General features: G+C 48.5%; 11 protein-coding genes across 11 annotated transcripts, besides 2 other annotated features; 7 read left to right on the top strand and 4 right to left on the bottom strand.

Annotated features, from left to right (window-relative positions):
• Window positions 1-694: 694 nt before the first annotated feature.
• On the top strand, window positions 695-1,839 carry FPSE_12350 (uncharacterized protein; the record flags this gene model as incomplete). Its single annotated transcript, XM_009265467.1, has 4 exons — window positions 695-952; window positions 999-1,152; window positions 1,201-1,533; window positions 1,586-1,839. The coding sequence occupies 4 exons, from the start codon at window positions 695-697 to the stop codon at window positions 1,837-1,839; spliced, it is 999 nt and encodes a 332-aa protein (XP_009263742.1).
• A 1,217-nt stretch (window positions 1,840-3,056) lies between these two features.
• On the top strand, window positions 3,057-4,941 carry FPSE_12351 (uncharacterized protein; the record flags this gene model as incomplete). The annotated part of the gene is made up of 3 exons (XM_009265468.1): window positions 3,057-3,104; window positions 3,288-3,547; window positions 3,603-4,941. The coding sequence occupies 3 exons, from the start codon at window positions 3,057-3,059 to the stop codon at window positions 4,939-4,941; spliced, it is 1,647 nt and encodes a 548-aa protein (XP_009263743.1).
• Window positions 4,942-5,180: 239 nt separating this feature from the next.
• FPSE_12352 (uncharacterized protein) lies at window positions 5,181-5,615 on the bottom strand (the record flags this gene model as incomplete). The annotated part of the gene is made up of 2 exons (XM_009265469.1): window positions 5,181-5,402; window positions 5,457-5,615. 2 exons carry the CDS (start codon window positions 5,613-5,615, stop codon window positions 5,181-5,183), a joined length of 381 nt encoding a protein of 126 aa, XP_009263744.1.
• Window positions 5,616-6,345: 730 nt separating this feature from the next.
• On the top strand, window positions 6,346-7,235 carry FPSE_12353 (uncharacterized protein; the record flags this gene model as incomplete). The annotated part of the gene is made up of 3 exons (XM_009265470.1): window positions 6,346-6,421; window positions 6,551-6,580; window positions 6,631-7,235. 3 exons carry the CDS (start codon window positions 6,346-6,348, stop codon window positions 7,233-7,235), a joined length of 711 nt encoding a protein of 236 aa, XP_009263745.1.
• Window positions 7,236-7,458: 223 nt separating this feature from the next.
• FPSE_12354 (uncharacterized protein) lies at window positions 7,459-8,637 on the bottom strand (the record flags this gene model as incomplete). The annotated part of the gene is made up of 2 exons (XM_009265471.1): window positions 7,459-8,145; window positions 8,197-8,637. The coding sequence occupies 2 exons, from the start codon at window positions 8,635-8,637 to the stop codon at window positions 7,459-7,461; spliced, it is 1,128 nt and encodes a 375-aa protein (XP_009263746.1).
• A 1,306-nt stretch (window positions 8,638-9,943) lies between these two features.
• On the top strand, window positions 9,944-11,430 carry FPSE_12355 (uncharacterized protein; the record flags this gene model as incomplete). The annotated part of the gene is made up of 4 exons (XM_009265472.1): window positions 9,944-9,986; window positions 10,043-11,181; window positions 11,232-11,318; window positions 11,374-11,430. 4 exons carry the CDS (start codon window positions 9,944-9,946, stop codon window positions 11,428-11,430), a joined length of 1,326 nt encoding a protein of 441 aa, XP_009263747.1.
• Window positions 10,168-10,208: a repeat region.
• A 1,220-nt stretch (window positions 11,431-12,650) lies between the features above and the next one.
• FPSE_12356 (uncharacterized protein) lies at window positions 12,651-13,205 on the top strand (the record flags this gene model as incomplete). The annotated part of the gene is made up of 1 exon (XM_009265473.1): window positions 12,651-13,205. The coding sequence occupies one exon, from the start codon at window positions 12,651-12,653 to the stop codon at window positions 13,203-13,205; it is 555 nt and encodes a 184-aa protein (XP_009263748.1).
• A 1,366-nt stretch (window positions 13,206-14,571) lies between these two features.
• FPSE_12357 (uncharacterized protein) lies at window positions 14,572-16,411 on the bottom strand (the record flags this gene model as incomplete). Its single annotated transcript, XM_009265474.1, has 4 exons — window positions 14,572-14,684; window positions 14,734-15,576; window positions 15,635-16,046; window positions 16,094-16,411. The coding sequence occupies 4 exons, from the start codon at window positions 16,409-16,411 to the stop codon at window positions 14,572-14,574; spliced, it is 1,686 nt and encodes a 561-aa protein (XP_009263749.1).
• Window positions 16,412-17,391: 980 nt separating this feature from the next.
• Window positions 17,392-19,116, top strand: FPSE_12358 (uncharacterized protein; the record flags this gene model as incomplete). Its single annotated transcript, XM_009265475.1, has 5 exons — window positions 17,392-17,511; window positions 17,562-17,665; window positions 17,712-18,759; window positions 18,814-18,951; window positions 19,087-19,116. The coding sequence occupies 5 exons, from the start codon at window positions 17,392-17,394 to the stop codon at window positions 19,114-19,116; spliced, it is 1,440 nt and encodes a 479-aa protein (XP_009263750.1).
• Window positions 19,117-19,491: 375 nt separating this feature from the next.
• On the bottom strand, window positions 19,492-20,309 carry FPSE_12359 (uncharacterized protein; the record flags this gene model as incomplete). Its single annotated transcript, XM_009265476.1, has 2 exons — window positions 19,492-20,114; window positions 20,180-20,309. The coding sequence occupies 2 exons, from the start codon at window positions 20,307-20,309 to the stop codon at window positions 19,492-19,494; spliced, it is 753 nt and encodes a 250-aa protein (XP_009263751.1).
• Window positions 20,310-21,993: 1,684 nt separating this feature from the next.
• Window positions 21,994-22,029: a repeat region.
• A 1,068-nt stretch (window positions 22,030-23,097) lies between these two features.
• Window positions 23,098-23,738, top strand: FPSE_12360 (uncharacterized protein; the record flags this gene model as incomplete). Its single annotated transcript, XM_009265477.1, has 2 exons — window positions 23,098-23,136; window positions 23,187-23,738. 2 exons carry the CDS (start codon window positions 23,098-23,100, stop codon window positions 23,736-23,738), a joined length of 591 nt encoding a protein of 196 aa, XP_009263752.1.
• Between the last annotated feature and the right edge of the window lie 417 nt (window positions 23,739-24,155).

The following is a 24,155-nucleotide window of genomic DNA, read 5'->3' as shown; positions in this document are numbered from 1 at the left end:
ATACCACTAGACCACCAGACCGGTGATTCAGAACATGTTTAGTGCTCTGTTGGTGAACGACGAGGTTGCAATTGGACAATAATAAGGCAAATTGTCTACATATCTTCGTGTTTAGTAAACATTGATTACATGTATCCCTCCTTTGTGCACAACTCCATACATCCACTACTCAATACTCTAATCAGACGTCAATGGACTCATAGTGCCAAGACAATATCATTAATCGCACCATTGACCTAGCATTGTTGGTAGTCTACCAGCAAGTCCGCTCCTCCGCAAAAATCCCCATCTTCAGCTCTCCATTGCGGAATTAATAATCTCCACTAAAGACCAACACCACGAAAGCGGGCGTACTACAAGCCATGGTCCAGGGACGGATGGTTACCAAGTCCGTGTTCTCCTCCTGGTTGACCATTTCTTCTTTCAAGCAGCTCAAAGTGGGCGATCGGGATAATTCATGTTTTGTATCGCCGACTTATGGCGGTGACCGCGTACCCCGAGATCACTTATTCGCAGCTTTGTAAGTGACAAAGCTGAAATCCTGGCTTGGGAATACAGGCGTTTCGGTGTTTGATAATTGTATATATAAGAAGGGTCGTGTCTCTACAAGATGAGAGTGTATCAGCTTCCTTCCAAGCAACTATAACAATCACAACTTCTACTATACTCCTTTTCACCTTCACGTTTTTCCATCATGACCTCTTCCAAGATCATTACTGTCTTTGGAGCAACTGGTGCCCAGGGTGGGAGTGTCGTACAATCACTCCTCCAGAACAAGTCTCAGTCCTTCAAGATCCGCGGAATCACCCGTAACCCTGAGTCTGAAAAGGCCAAGGCTTTAGCTAACCAGGGTGTTGAAGTCGTCAAGGCTGATGGTGCTGTTAAACATGAACTTGTCCAGGCGTTCAAGGACAGTTGGGGTGTTTTTCTCAATATGAACTCGGAGGATTCTGTAAGTTGCAATGGTCAGTAGGTAGACTCTCACTAACAGTATGCAGTCTATGAATCAGCCGGATGGACTTACTGAGCTTGACGTGGGCAGGCATATTATAGATACTGCTGTTGAAGCTGGAGTGGCTCACTTTGTGTATAGTGGCTTGGCTTCTGCTTCTGAGATCACCGGAGGGGCTATCCCAAATCACACTTTCGACAGTATGCTATTTCGCCTCCTCCCATGTCAGCAGTGCTAACTATTTGCAGCGAAGAATGCTATTGGCGAGTATGCCAAAAACAAGGGCAGCTTTGAAACTGTAAACATTGTCAGTGCCGGCTGGTATAATGAAAACCATCTGGTGAAGGAACTCGCGCCCGCACTGGGCGGATTCCCTTTCCATCCCGACGGCGAAGGATACATAACCTTGCACATGCCTCACTGGGGTGGCAATGGCGAGATCCCCTTCATTGCGATAGGAGATGACTATGGCGACCTCGTTCATGGTATCTTCCTTGATCCTAAGAAGTACAACGGGCGTCTAGTCCAAGGCATCAGCGTCAGTGAGACCCCTGAGAAGCTTGTGTCTGAATTTGAAAAAGGTGCGTCTCTCATGGATCTATTACCGCTTTCCTCTGGCTAATTCCTCGGTAGCGACTGGAAAGAAAGCGCGCTTCGTGCCTATGGAAGACTGGAAGTCGCTGAACACGTATGGCCCTACAGGTTCTGAGACGGTCAAGTACATGTTTGGTTTCTGTCAGTATTCTGGCGGCTTGTATTTCGGGGTTCCGAACGATCTTGCTCCTGCTAGTGATCTGAAGGCGAGAGCGGCCGAGGCTAAAGGGGCTGTTGGTGATGGGAAGCTGATGACTCTTGAGCGCTTCTGGCAAAAGTACTTTACTTCCTGAAGGAGAGAGTCTGGGATTTCTGGGAATACATTATGGTATATCGTCGATTATAGTCGGTCAAGAGTGTTTTGGTCTGTTACAGTCCATCGTTAGTCATGAGCTGGTTGATGTTCGGTGTGAAAGAGATTTGATTTCGTCATCCTGAAGTGATACCTTCATGTCTTTCAGGCTGTGTTTCCGAACACGTACCAGGATAATCTTGCATTCAGAAGATATCGAATGACGTTTGGGAACGAATTGTGACTTGTGATATGTCGTTTGCCTACGGTGCTTGGGTGGCTGATTGAAAGATTACTGTCTTCCTGGACGTGATCTAGGTAGAAGAGGAACGTTAGCGGTGTGCTGGGGTCTAGTAATACCTAAACAAAAGAACACATCAACTAATTCAGGCCACCGATCAGCTTCATCCCTTGTAGTTACCATCTACCACTGCTTTCTCTGCAAGTGTCAACGTAATCCTTAGCCTCAAGTGTATACTCCTTTACTTTTCAGAATTTTGATATTTGATATTCCTGGGCCGATCACTACTTGAATTACACTCTCTGTGCCTGTGGCAGTCACTAATCTAGACTGTGATTCACAGGCACGGGCGACTATCTTTTCGTGGCTATAAATTCCCCCACCCGGCAGAATTAATCTCATCTCCTGCACCACACAACACTCCTCCACCACAACATCAAAGGAGCAGATTGTGGTCTGATTCTTCTCCCTAGTAAGCAAACTTTCATTGTTCTTTCTTTATTCTTTTTCTTCTTGGTGATTACATCACACTATCTGCCGCTCGGCTGGGTACTGTTGCCCTGGTTGCTTCGGGATCCTGCAGACGCGGAAAGAAGGAGCAAACCCCCTTCCGCACTTGTTTTTCATTTTCTCACTGAAGCTTCCTTTGAAGTCTCATTCTCTTCCTCTCCCTGCTCTGATCACATTCTCTATCTTCCATCATCATAATACAGTGTTCTCGCTGGCGCTTTACATTGACACTTTCTACCAGCCCTTTCGCACTCTCGTTCATCTGTTTACCCTCTTCATCGATTTATTTTGGTCAGATCGAAGTTACGGCGCTTCCAACATAGCCTTGATCACCAATCGGCGTTTGACGTCCTTTCCCTACTCTACCCGCTCTTGCGCATACGTCGCTGTCGAACTAGATCTTGCAAAGAGCAAACGATCGATCACTCTTTTACGGCCACAGCCTTCTACTCGCCAGAGCCGTCACAATGAGTGATAATATTGACCGCGAAGCGATGATCCAGGCGGCCTGCCTTGTAAGTTGTTCTCTTGTCTTTCTTCTACTCTTGTAGCACATGTCATTCCCTATTATTCTACCATGCGAGCCTCCCTGAAGCATGCTCTGAACATCAGGCGCTCTCTTGTATTTAGTCTTTGGACTTTTTATTCCTTATTATCCCTCTTTTGGTTTCTGGAATTACTTTACTAACTCTTGCCAGGCCGACTTGGGCCGCCTCCGCCAGGAGGAGCTGCCTTTGAGCGACATGCCACGTCACGGTCGTGGTCCTACCTATGCTCCATGCGGAAAGAATGGAACAAGCCATATCCCTCCTGATCGAAAAAGGGTCCTCAGCAACAAATGGGGCGCCAAGATTGAGGACGAAGAGAGCCGACAAATGGAAGGTCTTGAAATCGAGGATGCCCGTCCTTGGGCCAAAGGTCGTGCGGCAGAAGCACTATCTAACTTCAAGATTCAAAGGTAAGCTATCAAAGTACGTAAAAGCATATCAACTCTCTTCTAACACCTTATTCAGTGCCCCGCCCCCTCGCATCATGTTCCACAAGACTAAGGCTGCTTCGTCCCAGCCTAAGGGGAACAGCGGCACTGTTACTTTTAGACCACCAACGGATGCATGGAAGAAGTGCGTCGGAGACATGGTAAAGAACAGCCCCCTTGCAGCCAAATGGGGTTCCTCGCCAGGCGAGTCGGCTGCTCATCAAGGTGCGGTCTCCAAGCCTGTCCAGGGGCTTTCACCCAACCATTGGCTTTCGAACGGCACGATTGGAAACGGAGCGCCTGTGACTACTTCTCCTCCCAGTACATCTTTGTCAAATGGCATCCCACGAGTGCCCCTAACCTTCACCCTTCACCAAGATGGCTTTGACTCCAACGCCGTTGAGAATATCATCGGAAGTGGGGTCTGCCAAATTGTTCCGGCCAAGAATGAAGCACTCGGTTTCGCCAGCTCAGTCATGGTGCAGATCAATGAAGAGAAAGGGGGTGTCCTGGCGTTTCGCAGTGATCTCAAAGGGGATAAAATCCACGACGTCCTTGACATAGACAAACCTTCTCTGGATGGTCCATACTGTGTCGTCAAGCCCAAATCGAAAGAATGGCCGTACCACATTCGATTTGACAGCGACGAACACGTCAAGATCTTCAAGGCCTGTCTGTCTAAGGTCAGCAAGGCGATTAAACTGCACAAAAAGCCGGAAGATGAGAAGGATGCCCAGGTCACTCATGATGAAGTGCCGGTTCCTAGTCCTGAGCTGAGCACAGTCACTATCAACTCGACTTGCGCACCGACTGCATCTACAGATGTCCCTCAAGGCCCGGCTCAAACCGAAACAGACAGTCACAAGGTTACAACCGTCACACAAACTGAACTAATCCCAATGGACGACGACTGGGATAGTTCCAACAATCCGCAAGTTCCGGTGATCCAAGCAGCTGTCAACCCGATGGTGGCACTTGTGCGTCGATGCCTGCAGTACTTCAATACCGAAAGCAGCTTTTGCGCTGGGACCATCGCCGGAATCGAAGATGCTATCATCGACAAATGGATAAGCGAAGGATTCCTGGAGGATTGCGGTGAGAGAGAGCGAGAGGCTGCTTTGATGATGCTTCGGTCATTTGTGGATGTCGAGTTGATCCTTTCTGGGAAAAAGCCGACAGGCAAGACTTCCAAGTCTACCACTGATCAGGAATCCCGCCCTCAACACCAGGACGCAGCTTCTGAGCAGGCGAACAGCTCCAACAAGCGTCCCAGGCGTGGGGCCACCCAGGGCCTAGGTTCCTCTTGCTTCGCAAAGAAGCCATTTACTTACGAAGGTGTCTTTACTGGTCCTCGCTCTCGTACCGCTTACAAGTAGGGCACAGGACCTTTTGCCGATTCCTAAAGGAGGAAGCCACGATAGAGGCACGCAACTCAGGTTGCTGTATGGAGAGCACACGATGCCGTAATGGAAAGGTGGCATCAAGGGTTGAGAAGGGAGTTTGGGGATATTCCGATAGGGAGGTGAAAAAGGCGCTATAGCGAAAAGTGTACGTAGGTGATTCGATATTGTAATTGAGCGAGTTATGAGACAAGGCCCTTTCCATGTGCAATGCTTTAGGTGGATTTATTCTTCTGATGACTTTTGTCTTGATAAACTTGAAATAATTGTTTTGAGTCTTTATCCAGGCCAGCGCTTGTACTCAGGACTTCCTTTGCCAGTTCTTCAGCCTCCTTGAAGCGACGGAAGAAGTAGTGTTCTTCGACAGCATGAATAACCTCCTGGATATCCATCTTGGACGCTCCTGGACCTAGCGGCAAATTGATTTTCTGGTGTATCTATTTAATTCAAGTCAGTTTGAAGTCATTTGCAGGGTACATGTATGTCTTTACGTTGCCATTCTCAACCTTTGCCTCGTACTCCTTGTGGATGGCTCGCCAGGCCTCCTCTGATTGACCAGTTCGGCGGGACTTTGCGGCCTCTACCCCTTCGGCCTCGTCGGAGGAGACGTCTGCAAAGGCGAAGTTGGCGAGAGGGTCTTCTTCATCCATTTTTAATTTGGGAATTGAGTGGATGAAGATAAAGATGGAGGATGAGTTGTGATTTTTTGAGAGTTGGTGATGGGACCCACTTGGGTTTTGGTGACTTAGTAACTGGACACACGACAAAGGCAAGTTCATAGTACCTGAACCTGTGAATTATATGGACATAATTGGATATTTTACTGGCAAGTGAGATGTCGTGTGAAATCACTGTCAGTCTCTTCTCGTATTACTTAGACGGTTCCGAGGACCTATTGATGGTGTGTCATCCTAAGTCTGCCAGTCGGTTCAGCCACGACATCGCAAAGATAAATAAAAGTGACCCTTCAAGCAACACAAACATATACATATGTAAGTCCAGTCTTATGCTTCAAGTCTCGTAGTCAGGAATCTCTAGTCGCCTTACGAGGCGAGAGTCACACAGTGGCTCCTATACTTCTCTCACGAAGGAAATACTACGGACTCACCTAACCGCCCTGTATTTTCCGCTCCAAGTTCGTGCCGTAAGTCCTTCTTAACTCTCATGTAGTCTGCACACTGGTATTCAACCTATTAACAAGACGTCAAGGATGTTGCCAACGTTGGTGTAACGGCGGATTGGGTGCGGAGCTCTGATGTAACGACGTGGGGCAACGCCTTGCCGCGGGGCATATGTAAGGAACGACATTCGAACTTATGATAGCAACTCTCTTCTTTTCAACGTGCAATTCCATCTTCATCACACAGTCATCATACAAAAATGGAGAACCAAGTTGAGAGACTCGTTGAAAAGGCGTGGAAGAAGTATGAAGAGACGCCAAAGGACAAACGACTATGTAAGTACTTACCATCATGACGTTCAGTGAAGATCACTCTCATGAGAGCTACCGCAAACAATATCTCGCAGTGGAGACCTTCAAAATATGATAGCTCCATTTACCGAAGCTCATGGCTAACAATTGCAGTGATTGGCGTTGCTGGTATCCCAGGCTCAGGTAAGTCAACCATCCACTCGACGTCTACAACACGATACTAACACAAAAAGGCAAAACGACCTTCTCACAAATCATCACTAACCGAATCAACGCCCGTGCATTATCTTCCGATCCATCTTCTCATCCGCCAGCAACCTTTGTCCCTATGGATGGCTTCCATCTCACCCGTGCAGCTCTCTCAGCCATGCCCGACCCTGACAACGCCCACTTCCGTCGCGGCGCAGCCTTCACCTTTGATGCCCCCAAGTTCCACACTCTAGTCCAATCCCTCTCAAAGACGCCCATCTCATCAGAGCCTATCCTGGCGCCGTCGTTTGACCACGCGCTGAAGGACCCTCGAGACGATGATATCGTTGTCAAGCCGGAGCATCGTGTCGTTGTTCTAGAGGGAAACTATCTCGCCCTGGATCAAGATGTTTGGCGGGACGCGGCCAAGTTGCTGGATGAGGTGTGGTTTGTCGAGGTAGACTTTGAAGTTGCGAGGAAACGGTTGAGGGAAAGACATGTCAGGGCGGGCATCGTCAAGGATCTTGAGGAAGGTGACCGGAGAGCCATGGAGAGCGATCTTGTCAATGGTAAAGAGATCGTCGATTTCAGGCTCAAGGTAGATGAAGTGATCCAGAGTCGCGAAGATGGAAGTTGGGTACATGAGTAATAAGCAGGTTCATAGTCTTGTAGATAAATATTTGTACGCTCCATTGATAAATATCTGGGATATCTCATCTAATGCCCCTCTCTAGTCCATCTCTTCATAACATCTTTTCTAAAAACACAAGCTAATGCCATAAATAACAAATGAATCCCTACTCCAGCGCTGTAACAAAACCAGCAATGCTCCAAATCGCTCAAACACAGCAGCGCGCGTGGACAGACGTAAATCACGTCTCGTCAGACATCCTAGATCTTTCGACGCTCAGCTTCCTGATCTCCTGTGCCATACTACGCCCCTTGCCCTTTCGAGCCGAAGTTACTGAACCGCGGTGCGAATCTCGTCCAGCAGTGACGGTCTGGTCCAGTCCCAGCACCTCGATAAGCTCAGGGATCTCAGCGTGGTCGCGCGTCGTCTTCATGCGATGACACCACGTCACCCTCTTCTCTTCATTCCCGTAATCTTCAGATCCTGGCACTCGTTCCTCTGCCTCCTCGAATGCGCTGATAGGCTGCGCCTTTTCGTTTCGCGGAGTCGTGACAGGCGTGAGGATGTCTCGCGGCTCAAAAAGGAATTCGCCACCTACTTGGCGCTGGTCGCCCATCTTGAGAACATTTCCGCTAGGGATCTGCTTGACGCCCTGGATTATGCTGCCTACAATGCTGTGGGCCATGCTTCGGCGCATGTATGCAGGCTTGGCACCCATTTGCAACGTTTTTGACATGCCGAGGCGGTCGAAGATTGACCTCGTCGGGTCGGTGTATACGGGGAAGCGGCATCCTGTCTCGTTGACATACATGTCGATGAGAGCAGGGTCACCACATCCAATGACGGCGATGAAAGTGCTGACTGGCAATCGCAGTAGAGCTTCGGGGGTTACGGCTTCGGATAGAGATCGGAGGAATTCCTGGCAGTTCTAGAAACAGCATCAGTATTGGAATTCTACACGACGGGGGTTACAACATACACCACAGAAAAAGTGCCTGACAAAGATGATGAGCACACGTCGTGCGACGTTGCTTCCACTGTAAAGAGTCTTGAACGGGTGTGATTTTCCATGTCGGTCAAGAACGATGTATCTCTCAATCTTCTTAAGAGTCTCGGGGGAGGGAAGATCGTTGTTTGTCGCAAGTTCGCCCTCAAAGTCTTCGGGTTGTGTTTTATCGATTTTGATCGGGGATGGCGGAGACTTGCTCCTGGTAGAGGTAGACTTCTTCTGAGGCACTTCGCAAGTGTCGCAAGTAGGAGCTTCGGACTCCTTTTTGTCTGCGTCTTGGGTAGGTCGAGCAGGAAGAGTCGGGGTTCGTTCGACGGAGGGATCTATGAGTGGGTTGCCTCCCACGGGCTTTCGCTCAATGGGAGATTTGGCGGGTATGGAGGGCTGAGCCTCTGTCTGGTTTTCGGTCATGTTGTCGTCAAGACACGGCTATTCAGACTTGAAGAGTTGAGATGCTATGTCGAACAAGTAGCTGTAGGCTTAGGCTCAGGTTTAATTGAAGTCAAGAACGGGCTGGAGGGGTCTCGAACGGGCCGTGATAGTGTGGCGCCGCTAAGGAAACGGGTCTCCAGCTTATAAGGTACCGGCGCCGACAGTGGAGACGAAGCGAGAGTAAGAGAAGAGTCAAGTCGGCCGCTGTGTCGTCGTAAGCTTGATACGAATGGATGTGGCTTTGTCTGGTTCACGAGGTTTCTGTCTGAAGTTATCACCAGATTGGAAAAGAGGGGGGTGACAGGCATGTTTTAGGTTCCCATGAGAAGGCGGCAAAAATGGCTCCAGGTATGACTTGGTGGCTAACGAATGGAGGTCAGTGAACCCCTTGTTTGGTTTGACGATGCCTGGATTTCAGCAGTGAGGACTAGCTTGTTTTTGGCTGGCTGTGAGGTCATGGACGCTGGTTAGTAGACAGGGGATGTCTTGAGATACCCTGTAGAAGGTCGTAGAACAGCCATTTACCATTGATTGGCACTTCTTTGTGAGATTTTGAGTGAGTAGTGTTTACTTCTGCGAATAATAGATGAATTTCTATCCAAAGAATAAATATTTCATAAGATTTACTGCAGGGTCGTGGCACAAGGAAAAGATCAGCATTCAGCGCCGAGACGGGAGTGTTACCAAGACACTAAGATTCTCTTAACAGAACATTAATCGATTAATGACTAACATCCAGGTAACTCAGGTTCAAGTGCTATTTTAAATAAAAATATTGCCTGATTGCCTCTAACACGTACGACTTAAGATAATAGACAAGACACGACCAGAGCCAAGCCGCGATAACTGGATGAATAAATGGAATCAAAGTGATTAGAATGCGTCAAATGAAAACCAACCTGGCTCAGATGAACATGCAGCCCGGAAATGTACTATTTTAAGTACATCAAAATATCACTCATTAATAACCAATCCATCTGGTCAAATGCAGTCATTTTCTCACAACGTAACCGCTCGCGTATCATTCAAGAGCCAACACCAATGAATGCCCAATCCACTTTCGTCATGTCAAAATCTGTCAGCGGGGAGTTGGTCCGACAGAAAATAATGCGCGCCAATAGAGACACAAAGTGTCTAACTATTTCTGTCTGTTCCACTGGTGGGGTGTGACATCTTCCCACTCGAACCAACCCTCCCACCAAATTCTTCCTTTTCGATTTGATTTGATTTGCTTTGTTTTTGCTTTGCCGTGCAGAATTGTCTCTCGTGTACTAAGTTAGCCAAGATGGCAGCTCAAGTCCCCACTGAAGCTCTCAAGGAGCTCAACGGTATGTCTTGTACCTTTTACACTTCAAACCCAGGACTGATGTGAATTGCCCCGCAGTGGCCGATGGCTCTCAGAAGCCCGGCGCGAACGCACAATCAAACACCGATGCTGCCGGCGACGACCACGGTGGCGATGATTCCGAAGACGAAGCCGATGGTGCCGCCCCCGCCGAAGGAGCCGCCAAGAAAAAGAAGAAGAGAAAGCCCAAGAAGAAGAAGAAGAACCCTACCAGCCAGAGCGACCCTCCCCGAGTCCAGGTCAGCCAGCTGTTCCCTAACAAATCCTACCCTCCCGGAGAGGAGGTCGAGTACAAGGACGAGAACAACTACCGTACCACCAACGAGGAGAAGCGCCATCTCGACAACCTCAACGCCGACTTCCTTGCCGATTACCGCGAGGCTGCCGAGATCCATCGCCAGGTGCGCCAATGGACTCAGAAGAACGTCAAGCCCGGACAGACCTTGACCTCGATCGCCGAGGGTATTGAGGATGGTGTTCGTGCTCTCACTGGACACTCTGGACTCGAGGAAGGTGACAGTCTCAAGGCTGGTATGGGTTTCCCCTGCGGTCTTAGTCTCAACCACTGCGCCGCGCACTACACTCCCAACGCCGGCAACAAGATGGTTCTGCAGCAGGAGGACGTCATGAAGGTCGATTTCGGTGTCCATGTCAACGGCCGCATTGTCGATTCCGCCTTTACCATGTCCTTCGACAACAAGTACGACAACCTCCTCCAGGCCGTCAAGGAGGCGACCAACGCTGGTATCCGCGAGGCTGGTATTGACGCCCGCGTCGGCGAGATTGGAGGTGTCATCCAGGAGACCATGGAGAGTTTCGAGGTTGAGATCGACGGAACCACCTACCCCGTCAAGAGTATCCGCAACCTTACGGGCCACAACATTCTGCCCTACAGCATCCACGGCACCAAGGCCGTGCCCATCGTCAAGAGCAACGACCAGACCAAGATGGAAGAGGGCGACGTCTTTGCCATTGAGACCTTTGGCAGTACCGGCAACGGATACGTCCGGGACGATATGGAGACGTCGCACTACGCGAAGCGAGGAGACTCCTCGCACGTTGATCTGCGCTTGAGCTCTGCCAAGTCGCTTCTCAACGTGATTAACAAGAACTTTGGCACCCTGCCGTTCTGCCGCCGATACCTGGACCGTATTGGTCAGGACAAGTACCTGCTTGGAGTATGTATCTCGTGCATAAGTTGTGGAATAACGAACTAACGGTCTTGCAGCTTAACAACCTGGTCAACGCTGGTATCGTCGAAGCGTACCCACCCTTGTGTGACAAGAAGGGCTCGTACACCGCTCAGTTTGAGCATGTAAGTGAACCCTGAACTAGTATATGCGCCTGTGATGATGACTGACATATTTTAGACCATTCTGATCCGACCCACCGTGAAGGAGGTCATCAGCCGTGGAGACGACTACTAAACAATATGACAAGAAAGAAAGATGTGGAATTACATAGTGGCCGTGAGATGGATTCTGAAATATGACTCTCCTGTTTCTATGTAGACTATGTAACTGGATTAGGCTTAAGATGATTTATTTACGTTGTAGTATAGCTGAAATGTGTCTTGTGCTGTCTTTTATGCAAATGAGACATTGATGCATTCGATAGGTTCAAGTTGACTGTTGGCATGGTGTACCCAACCATGCAAGTTATGCGTTGTTACGTGTGCGTAGTTGTGACTCTTGGTGGATGGAAGCAACATCCCCTTCTGAGATGAAGATGGCTGCAAGATTCCGATCGATCCATGATGAAACACAAATGATATGAAATGTCATTTGTATCCTATTTTGGTAATCCTGCATTTGTATCATTCTTGTTTATTCCACAAGTATCCGCGTACAGGACCCTGAAATTGATATGACTTCAGACAGTGCTAATCCCTTCCCGATTTCGCAGGCTCAAGTGACAATTGGCCAATGCTCGACACTTGATCACCAGCGCTTCTTGATCATTCTCCGGTTTTTCCCCATTGTTGACGCACTCGCCACTCTGTGGCACAGCAGTAAGGAGTTAGGGAGCACCCTCCCAGGTCCAGGTCTTCTCTACCCCCTCTTGATGCACGAGACCAGAACCAGAGGTCCGACCTCCTCCTGCAGACCGGGCCAATTAGAACTCCTCAATATCCCGAGCCTTTATCGCGATCGAGAGTCTTTCCCCTTCAGAGTTAGTAAGCAGCCATATCGGGTAAAGAACGAGCCTGCGGGTGTGCTCGGGCCCCAGAGCCGACGACCGGCGATAGCGAGTGAGAGCGCTGGAACCAAGAAGTTCCATTTTTCCCTTTTTTCACATGGAATATTTTTGCAAGTGTCCCCAATTAAAAAGGCCGCATCTCCATCTCCGTTTATCGCCTTCACTACTATCTTGCTCATCTTTACCCTCACGTCCGTTTACGCTCCATCGCCACTGGAGATCTTGCTTTGATCCTCATTTTCTGCGAGTGATATAAACAAGGAGGAAGCCCTCATTCATTTTATCTCTGTCATCTTGCAATTTTGCATTCACCAACTCAACCCTCATTTTTCTACATCAAAGGAAATATCAGCATCTTTTCCTACACGAAAGAAAAAAAAAATCTTTGACTCCACCACCACACGCGAGCAACTTCTACCTCTCTCACACACATCACACGACCGTCACAATGAAGGTCTTCAGCAACAGCGTCACCTTCAACTACTCCTGGGACGAGGTGTCCACGGCCAACTGGACAAAGTACGGCCCCTGGAACAACAAGTCTGAGCATGTCATCGCCGTCGACACACTCTCCCGCGAAGTCGACCCTGCGACAGGTATCCTCCGAACCGAGCGTCTCATCACATGCAAGCAGAGCGTCCCCGACTGGATCAAGACCATCATCGGCGGCACCGGAGACGAGAGCTTCATGTATGAAGCCAGCTACGTCGACCCCGTCAACAAGACCGTTACCATGGTCAGCCAGAACTTGACATGGAGCAACCTCGTCAACGTCCAGGAGGAGGTTGTCTACAAGCCTCTCGGCAACAACCAGACCCAGTTCATCCAAAATGCCAACATTACTGCCCTGTGCGGTGGCTGGCAGCGAATCAAGAACAGCATCGAGGACACAATGGTTTCTCACTTCCGTGAGAACGCCGTCAAGGGCCGTGAGGGCTTTGAGCGCGTCTTGATGATGAGCCGCAAGGCTTTCGCCGAGGAGAGGGCTCGCCAGGTTCTATAAGTGACTCTTTTTTGTCTCCGCACTTATACGAACTCCTCCTTCTTATCTCTGATACGCATTTCCCAATCTGCCAAGGATGGGGATTTTGTACACGACACACACGCAGCAATCTCCACTACTCACCGCTACAACCACCAACCACCAACCACACTAACGACGACACGGCATAAACGGGCGCTACTTTTTTTACAAAAAGAAGGAGAAGAGGAGAAAGCTTGCAGCATTTTTACAAGGCGTTTTAGACGGATCTGGATTTCCAAAAGTTTTATACATAAAAGAACAGGGTCTTATTGTTTTATTGGGCATCACAAAAATTAGGATGTTCACTTTTTGCTTGGAGTTTTTCGGACTATACCCCCCGGTCTATTAGACAGTCGAGAGCACATGAACCTCGAGGAAATGCCTCGGGTTTATCGCCTAGAACGGGCTTCTTGATAGAGTCACTGATTAGAATAATTAATCATGAAACCTATTAAAACCAATCAGTCATTTACTCATTGTGCCATCATCGTGACCAAAGCTGCCATCCCTTGACTATTGACTAGGTAGATATTCAGCCGCGGCAATTAGGAAAATATATTTCCTAGACATAGTCTCCGCGGCTGAACCGATCTCACACCATCTTAATCCAGCCCACCCATACATAGATTTCATCGCTTCTTCACGGTCTTTGCCCGGCATTCGCTATGTTCTAGAGCCGAATCTTCTTTCCATCCGTTCCCATCCGACCGACACCAACGGGCTTGCAGTGCACCACCCCTTTTCCTTTTTTCACTTCCCCCGCATGGACCGAAGAGGTGGGTAACTAGGAAAGTCTAAAAAGGAGATGAGCATGGAATTTTGGGAATGCGATGCTTTTGTTCTATGTTTAGATTGGGCCTGGGACGAAACTCTGTTTAGCTGCTAATTTGTGTGGGTTGGGTGAGCGAGCGAGATTGGGGAGATGTGGCTGAGAATTGTTGCTGTACAGTATCAAAAGATTGCTGTAAAGATCATGACAAAGATCCCTTGGTTAATTGGGTTCAATACCCCTCTTTGCTTGCCTTTCTCTGTACTCTAATAAAAATGTCGGGTTTGCCTATTTGCACCTAGTACATGGTGGGCGTAGCTCTTATGTTGAGTCATGATGTATTGCATTCGCTTCTTTGACGAAAGTACCAATGATCATGCATTATTTCGGATAAACAGCATGATATTCGATATTATGTATTCCCAAATTTACTAACATAATTTTATGGACTACAGATTTGATCAATAATATTGCCACTTGAACTCTATTACTCTCGTCCAAGCAAACACTGGCTTTGAATACCAACCATGCTCGGCAAGATATGGTTGCCACCAATAACGATATCATTGACCTCCTTCAGATCATGGTTTCATGTACTAGTTCGGCCATGGCCAGTACTTTTTCTTCTTCTAGCCTGCGAGCAACGATCTGCAGACTAACTGGTAGACCGTGCACCAATGCAGCATCATCTATAGATTGTTAGCCAATTGGACTGAGATACAAGGCGGAAACACTTACAGTCGTCGTTGACAGACTTGCACAACGGACTCAAAGGCTGGTATGAAGAGTCGAGCACATCGACGTCCTTGTCAACGCTGATTCCTGTTGGGAACGACACAGCGGAATAGTCGACGACGTTGAAGACGCCGGTATAAGCAACTTCTATAGTCGGTATACGATTCTTAAAAGGAGATATAGACATACCGTGTTGAAAAGTCCCGTTCTTTACAGTGCTGTACGGCGTTGTTGGGCATAAGATAGCATCGATACCCGCCTTGTTCCATCGATCCAAATACTTATTCTGGAACGCAGTTCGCTCAAGTTGGAGCTTCCACATCTCAGAAGTACTCAAGTCTCTCGCGGTCCGATAACCGTCCATCTCAGGCCTCCACGGCTCATCCGTTCGTTCGAGCACCTTTCGAATCGTCTCTCCACCATCCGCCAAAAACATGCGCTGGAGAAGATCCCCACCTTCCTTTTGGTCAACAGGGTCCCACTCCACGATGGTGTGCCCAGCGGCTTCCAGCTTCTCCTTTGCGACTCGGAGGGCTCGAGCGACGGGTGGTGTTGGGAGGACAAGACCGTCGTGCCACATAAACGCGATCTTCAGCTTCTCGGGGAGCTGGGCTGGTCGCCAGGGGATGGGGAGGCATTTGGGATCAGCGAGCCAGGGCTGTGCGTCTATCACGGCTTTGCTGTAGAATTGGATGTCTTGGATGGTTCGGGCGAGAGGCCCGTTGACGGATTGGACTGCTTCTTGGCCGGGCATTCCTGAGCGGCAGTTGCGGACGGGGAAACGGCCTGCTGAAGGACGGATGGTGAAGATACCAGTGCAAGCAGCGGGAATACGCAAAGATCCTCCTATTGATAATTGTAAGTAATGTAGTTCAGTACGTGCTGCGAAGGGGTTTGGAAGTACCTATATCGGTTCCGACACCCAAAGGACTACCCTTGAATGAAATAAGCGCAGACTCGCCGCCGGAGCTTCCGCCACTGGTAGTGTTTCTATTCTTGGGGTTCACAGTTCGTCCAAAGGTGTTGTTGACGGATTCCGCAATCATCATAGCTGTGGGAACATTCGTCTTGACGTAAAAGACAGCACCGGCATTCTGAAGCAGCGTTGCCAAACCAGCGTCGGATTCGGCAGGGTCGCCGACGTGGGATGTGAAGCCGACGGTTGCGTCGAGACCTTGTAGGTTGAAGTTGTCTTTGAGGGAGATGGGAAGACCGTGGAGGGGTCCGACGGGTGTATTTGTTTTGGCAAAGTGCTCATCGAGACGACGTGCTGTTTGGATAGCGCGATCAAAGCAAGTCTCTGCTAGACAGTTGGTCTACAATATGTTAGTTAATGATAGAGTTAGATAAGCGGGCGAGTTACAAGTTGGTGAGCAGCTGCGGCTCTCTTGCAGAATGCCCTGGTAACATCTTCGGACTTGAAGGTACCGGAAGCGAGTTTCTGGATGAGCTCGGTTGCAGTGAGAGATGTGATAGCGAGCTCATCCTTTGTGAACCATGTTGAGGTTTCTGGCCAGTCTGTGACATCTGCTTGGTCTGCTGGAGGAAGAAAGTCTTGGGGGACGCGCCATTCTTGGGGGATAGATGAGTTGAGGGCCTCGATCTTTTTGGTGCTAATGTCCTTCCATGAGGGAGTAGTGTCGAGCTTGGCTGTGGTGGTGGCTGTGGCAGTGAGAGTCATGATGAGTATCTGTGAGTGTACCTTGTATATGTCTGGTTAGGTATACAATGTATTGTTTAAAAGCCAAGAGGAATCAACGGTAGCTTAAATCCAAAGCTGGACTGGTCATGAAATCGATGTCGCAACGAAGAGAGTCATGATGGAATAGTTATCTTTCCTATTTGGGCTACTATCGACACGGATATAACGGACTCGGCACTAGTGGTTTGGTTACTTTCCGGATGAGGAGAGATGTTGATGTTGCGTTGAAAAGGGAAAGATTAGTCTAGATACCTCGGTCGATAAGTCAATCATACCCATCATCAACTACAGTACAAGACTTGGCACTATCCGGGGTACAGGTTTAGGTACCTATCAGATATTGCCTGATGTTTATCCGTATCTGAGACTCAAAACATGGGGAAGAAACAAGGATATCACGATTGTTATCTGCAAGACCCGATAGATTCGTTTCCCAAAAGAGTAATGAATCAACCCTCACTAAGAGACTCCTATAGTTACCTATCTCGCGTGACTCTTTACTGATTGATTTAGCGACCTCTCACTATCACCTCCCAAGTTAGCCTATCGCTTCCCCGCAAAATCATGGCTTATCGTTCGGCAGATAACCCACCTAAACTAAAATCTTGTTCTGTACCGCGGTATCGGATGAACGATAACCTACCTGACTTAACCTTTCTCTGTACTTTATCCCCCCCCTGAGAGGTGAGTTCATAGCCGTTGATAGTTGGGAAAGGAACTTGAGCTGATTGAGAGAATGACTAGGTATCAATCAGTTAGTCTAGCACAATGAGTGAATGATCAAAGGGTGGCTATCTCTAGCAAACCTCAATTGGTGACACACAACCCCCCAGACCAAAACGATCTTCAGCGCCGCCTATGCCTGCATACAAGGGCATGTATAAGTAGTCCATCATAGCGCCTCTCATTTACTCTTTGCGTCCATCTCCATCTTCATCCATCGCCACCAGTCATTCACAATGGTGTCAAAACTGAAGGAGTACCTGCATGTCGACTATAAGCCAGGCGAGAGACGTCTGGTCCAAAAGATTGACTTTTTCATCTTGACCTTTTGTTGTCTGAGTTATTTCGTCAACTATGTGAGCTCTTTCTCTGGTTCTCAACAGAACGATAGCTAATATGTTGGTAGCTTGATAGAAACAACATCAACAATGCCTATGTTTCCGGCATGAAAGATGACCTTGGGTTCGAGGGTGATCAATTGAACCAGATCTTTACCTGCTTCACCGTCGGGTATGTTACTGCCCACCTCTCACTAGACCTCACTAACAACCCACAGATATGTCATAGGCCAGGTCCCTTCCAACCTCTCTCTGCAATACGTCAAACCTCGCATCTGGTTCCCTCTCATGATGGTTCTCTGGGGCGGCCTCACAATGGTCACCGCCTCTGTCCAGAGCCCCAAGTCCATCATGGTCATCCGTTTCTTCCAGGGCATCTGCGAAGCATCAACCTTTGTCGGCACGCACTACATCCTCGGATCGTGGTACACCGAGAGGGAGCTTGGCAAGAGGAGTGGAATCTTTACAGCTTCTGGCTTGGCTGGCACCATGATTGGAGGTTTCATCCAGACTGGTATTCACTCGAGTATGGATGGCAACAATGGACTGAGCGGTTGGAGATGGTTGTTTATCATTGATGGCCTCATCACTATTCCCGTTGCGATATACGGCTTCTTCTTGTTTCCTGATACGCCGCATACAACCACTGCCTTTTACCTCTCCGAGGATGAGCGAGCTCTCGCCATCTCTCGAGTTCCTCCGGCTGAAGAACGCCCCCGTCTTACCTTTGGCTACGGAAAGATGGTTCTCACCTCGTGGTTCTGGTGGGGATTCGTCATCCTCTGGATCATCGCTGGAGAGACCGAGTCCTTTAGCACCAACGCGCTCTTTGCCCTGTTCCTCCAAAACCACCCAACCAACGAATACACTGTCGCGCAGAAGAACAATTACCCCAGCGGTGTTCCGGCAGTTGGCATCGTGTCTACCCTGTTCTGGGCAACCATGACTGATTTCCTATCTGGAAAGCGATATCTCGTCGGGTATTTTATCGGTATCACAGGCATTGCCACGTCCATCATGGTACTAGTCGCTTCCAGAGACCCAACGAACCCTGCGTCGACTACTGTTGTGTTTGCAGCTTATTACTGGGCTGGATCCGTGTACGCATGCCAGGCTACCTTCTTTGCTTGGTGCAACGATGTCATGCGCCATGAATCAGCCATGTTCCGTGGTATCGTCCTTGCTGGCATGAACACAGGCAGTAATGTTATCAATGCCTGGTGGAGTATCGTATTTTACGGTGCTTCTATGGCGCCCTGGTTTATTGTAAGTTTCCGTTTTAAACATGGTTCTCATTGAGTAATACTAACTTGTGACTAGCGAGGAATGTGGGCTATGATTGCTTGTAGTATCGCCATGGTTATATGGTGTGCTGCTCTGACTTGGAGGACTCACAAGTATTTGAAGGATACGACTATTGCTTGCGAGAGACAAAGCTTGGAGCATGAGAAGCACGAGGTAGGAAAGGAGGGTGCATGAGTTACATATCTATTATCTAAATTGTTTGTGATGATAGATGTTGGCGTATTCTTTGTGTGGGAACAAACTCGAAGTTCCATTAGCGATGGCAGCCTTATTACATTTCACATATAGGTTCTTGATATTCGGTATCTTATTGTATGAATTCACTTCAATTCAACGTGGCTATCTACATCCTCCTCGTCCACCATCAGCCGATTGACCACCACTAATGTGCCATCCAAATGGTAAATACATCAACCAATAAACGCCAAAAACTATCTCCCGAAATGTCCCTTGGAGTGCGACCCATTCACACCCAAAACTGTGGTATCTCCTTTGTAAAGACCCAGATTGTACCAATAACGATCGTCGTGAAACGTATAAATGTCCCTTGTATGTAATGTAATGTAAAGTAACGATTGTGACCTTTTTGTATAAACGCCGATAAACCGCCGTTCTATTGAGAAGAAAAGAAAAATATGTAATTAAGAAATGAAAATCGTGAAAAGAAATGTTGGCCCTGGGCTCGAATACGATTTAACCGTAGAACCAGTAGAGGGTTGTGTAAGAGGTGCTGTCCGTGCCCTTTGCCTTGCAGCCGTGGGAAGCACCGCCGGCAGTCAGGACGCGGTAGACGTATGAGACTCCAATGCTGCCACCGGCATCACCAAGGTAGAGCCAGTCAACAGCACCAGTTCCTTCAGGTCCAGCAGGGGCGGAAGCAGGAGCCTTGATTCCGTCGAGCTTCTTGCAGATGAGGAGCTGGCTGGCTGCGTCGAGGTCGAAAGTAGGAACACCAGCAGCGTTGAAGAAGTGGTGGCCAAGGTAAGGCAAGTTCTTGGGTGGACCTTCAACTTCGAGCTTGAAGGAGGACTTCTTGGGAAAGGGGTTGGTGAGAGAGGCTCCGACGCCGTTGCCGTTGAGGTTCAGAGGAATCTTTCCCGTGTTGAGAACGCTGGATGTGAGAGAAGCCCACTTGTCTTGAGGGAGAGATGCAGGGCCTTGACCCGGGTAGAGGTGAGTGACATCGTAGAGGACAGCCAGAGCACCCTGGGCTGCGGGTGTGGCAGCGGCGTCAGCGCAGGTGTAGTTCTGAATACCGAAGCCAAGGGCGATGTGCTTCAGAGCTACACCTTGAGGAGGAGAAGGAAGTTCAGTGGCTGTATTATGTGCATGTTAGTGAAACTGAAGCTTATATGCGTGTAAGTGCTAATTGGAGACTTACGACCACCGTTGACGGGAAGGACAGGCATAGGCTTTCCAGGCTTGCAGCTAGAACCAGGACCGAAGCTCTTGAGAGGTGTAGCCACAGCCAAAGCCGCAGAGGCGAGGACAAAAAGGGAGTTGACGAGCATGTTGATGGTTGCTTAAGTATACAGGATCTGAGACGCCGGACTGATTTAAGGAGGAAGAAGATGGTGTTGATCTCTGATTTCTGAAACTTAGAAGGACCACTAAGCAGCTAACAGAATGCAATGTGATAAAACACACAACAGTTGTAGAGGGAAACCTTTTTTGGACGGAAGAGCGCGGTCTTGTTATACAGGTCGCGGCAACAAGAAGCACAAGGGCGGCAATGCTAATAATAAACGCAAGGTGCAAGGGGGGGCCAAAGATGCTGAGTGGACCAAGAGGACGAGAGAGGCGTTTCCACCCGGGCGCTTAACTATGGGTTGGGTTCTTTTGGTGCGTGTGGGTGTGATGGTGGTGGTGGGTTGTGTGTTGTGCAGGATAGAAAGCGGGGACTCTTTTATTAGAGAGAGAGAAAGACTGAAAGCTATGAATAGATGGGGAGAGAAGAGAAGAGTTTGAAGAGACTAAATGTGAATGCGAGTTGTTGAATAGGAAAAGGGAGGATGGAGAGTGAGTTTATATAAAACATCCAGTCACTGCGCCTTGAACTGCTGCCCCCCGGCCAAGGTTGAGTAAGTCTAGACAAGACAAAACACCTCGGTTCTATGTTTCTGTTTCTGTTTCCTCTCTTTTCCTTTCTCTCTCTTCCCAAGTGTTCCCTGTTGAATTGCTCACCAAGCGAGCGATGTGCAGGCAAGGACTAGGCCTCGAAACGCGGGACCCTCCTTGGTAGTTGACTGCACAACCCTTGTAAGTGGAGAGAGAAAATGGACAAGCGACAAGGACGCCTCGTGCGGTGGACGGGCGGCCGCGTTGAGAGGCGACCCTAGCGCGAGAGTATTTGCAGGGATGGTTGATATAGTTGCTGGGGACATAAGTAGTTACATAGTTACTTGTCGAGTTGACCATAAGCAGAGATCTTTTCTTCTTCTCTTGTCATTGTTTAAACTTGTAATACAATTACTCTATCATTCTAGTTGAAGGAATAAGTGAAATTAAAGGCTAAATTGATGGCTGAAGTGGCTAATTGTTTCGTGTCTCACCGGTTTGTTTTATCATAGTCCCTTGTCCTTAAGAGGATCATAGCGATGAAACACTATAACCAAACCCATATCATCTGAACTTTCTTAGTTCTTAGAAGAGTAGGTACTTAACATTCGTCTACTGTATCATTCCCTTGGCATGATTATCGGACCTAGCAACTCCCGCCCTGCGCCCCCTCAATACCAAGCCCGAGATCCTAGATGGACGCCGGCCAGTCAGATATATTAATAATAAGCCCAACAAGACACGGCCACGATTTGTTATTCTTGGTAACCACATAAATAGTAGGTCTTCCTTCCCGTGTGTGTACAACAATCGTGAGAGCCAAGCAACGGAAACAAACAGAGTCTTACATCCGAGCTGATGACTCCCGGACTGTAGACCTAGTTTGTCTATCCGTAATCTCTTACACATACTGTACTGTTACTGTTACTCTCACCTGAAAAAGAGGTGCATACTCTGTACTTTGTTCTTCTATACAGCAAAAAGCAATAGCGAAAAAAGAGTTTTTTATCTCAAACGTTGGAAAACCTTGTCATGTCCCCTTCCCTTCCCTGGTCAAGGTCAAGTTTCAGCTTGTTTAAACAACGCTACTGCAGACGAAACAGCCGAATCACTGTATTTTTCATTTCCACTGCATGCTTTTATTGCATATTTTTTATTAAATTTAATATTAAACACGAGGTTGTTGGACTGTGATGAGAGACGACAACAAGGAAGAAGACACAGACAAACAAAAAAGAATTAAATAAATTACACGCTTTTAAACGCTTCTACATTCCTGGTTGGTTCAATCTCGCGCATCTTGCAACCTTTACACCCATCTCCCCTGCGACCGTTGCAATCGGCTTGCGGCACGGAAAAACTGACCTTCTCTTTTAATTCTGCGAGACCTGAAATGACGCCTCTTTATAGTTTAGTTTCAAATCTCTAGTTCAGTTTAGTTTCCCAAAGGATTTAATTTAGTTCCCTTCCTTAGCTTACGGTCGGTCAGAGTACCATTGGGCCTATTCCCTTCTAGAGTTGGCTTGCACGAGGTTGGGTGTAGGACATGACAAGAGACTCATCAATTCAATATAACTCCTTTCAGCCGGAGGAGTTTGTGGCACATGAAATGTCAAGTTTGTCTACTCCGTGACCAACGTGGTTTAGTTGTAAGGATTTGTTTGTTACGAGTTACGGCTTGGACTAGGTAGAGATGGGTGGGTTTGTTAGAAGATAGCTTGGCAGTTGTTGGACATGTGGTTGTTGGATGTGCGTCAGTTGTTGGTTATAACTGCGCTTGATAAGGTCAATTCATGTTGACCGTACCGACTTTCCATATGGCTTAGCAAGGCTTTCTTCATTCCCATGTCTTGTGTTGGTTATGAGACGTGAGTTGTTGTTAATGATTCAGACGCTCCCAAGGCAGATTATCCAGCAATCAACTGCTTGTTGAGTCTGACAGAGTCAATTGATTCCTAACAATATATCTGCATCCTTAAATGATATCACTTATACACTTTGTCAATATGCAATGCAATGTCTTTGTTGCATTTGAGGCCCTATTAATTACTAACCTGTACCTTATGTGCCTGTACAGCTGAGGTTGTATCCGCTTAATGCGGCCCCACATGCCATGACATCGGCTTGACCACCAAAACATGACCGACTCTCCGATTCTCTTCCTCCTCCCCCGTCTCCGTTCGACCCCATTTCCCTTCTCCGCCCCGGCCGTAGCCTCTCGGGCATCTCTAATACATCACCATGTCTCGCCGACCTCCCAAGGGCGAGTACATCGAGACCGTAAGCACCTCCTCCCGTATCCTGATACTCTTACTGACACACCGTAACAGGACACAGGTAACAAAGTCGCCCGTAAAGCCGTCCTCGTCGGAACCCAAAACATCATGCTCGGCGGCAAAACCGTCATCCAACCCGAAGTCATGATCCGCGGCGACCTCGCCCGTACCGTAACCGCATCTTCCTCTGGCAGCGCCCCAGCCAACAACACTGCTGTCGCCATAGGTCGATACTGTTTCCTCGCAAGGGGTGTCCTGCTGCGTCCACCGGGCCGCATGTACAAGGGCGCCTTCACATACATGCCGCTGCGCATAGGAGACCACGTATTTGTTGGCCAGGGAACTGTCGTCCAGGCTGCGGCAGTTGGAAACCATGTGCAGATCGGAAGGGACTGCACCATTGGCGAGTTTGCCATTCTCAAGGACTACGTTCAGGTTCTCGACGGGTCAGTCGTGCCGCCCAATATGGTCATTCCCAGCTTTTCCATCGTTGCGGGTCAGCCTGCCAAGGTCATTGGGGAGATTCCTGAGGGAGGACATGAGGAGTTTGAGTTGAGGGACATGTACAAGACTGTTGGAAACAATCCTCAACCTCCAGCGTCTTGAACATGAGTATACTACATACTGAATGGAAAGCACATGCATCGCAAAGTATGAGTTGGGAAAGAAGGTCGACATACTCCAGGCGAAACAAGTTGGCCTGGCTGCCTTACTGAAGGAGCATTGAGAAGCTGTGTTTGCGGTTCAACAATATCGAGGACAAAGCCTCGATTGATGACCTACCCAGAAACAAGGGCAGTTTCACCAGGATCAACACTGAGAGACTATCACTTCAATCAGCTCTTCGAGTTTCCCCCTCGGCGCTCCCCAGAACCAAAACCAACTGCTGCACTCCCAGCATGAGACGACAAACGCGCGATGAGATGAGAGAGGTGGAAAATTGTCACTTGTTTCAGACTTTAGACAAACGTTGAATGATACCCTTTTGTGCCTTTTCCCGTTTACTTACTCTATTCGAAATGT

The sequence above is a fragment of the Fusarium pseudograminearum genome, chromosome 1 (assembly GCF_000303195.2).
Source record: "Fusarium pseudograminearum CS3096 chromosome 1, whole genome shotgun sequence".
NCBI lineage: Eukaryota > Fungi > Ascomycota > Sordariomycetes > Hypocreales > Nectriaceae > Fusarium > Fusarium pseudograminearum.
This window is presented reverse-complemented; position numbering and strand designations above follow the sequence as displayed.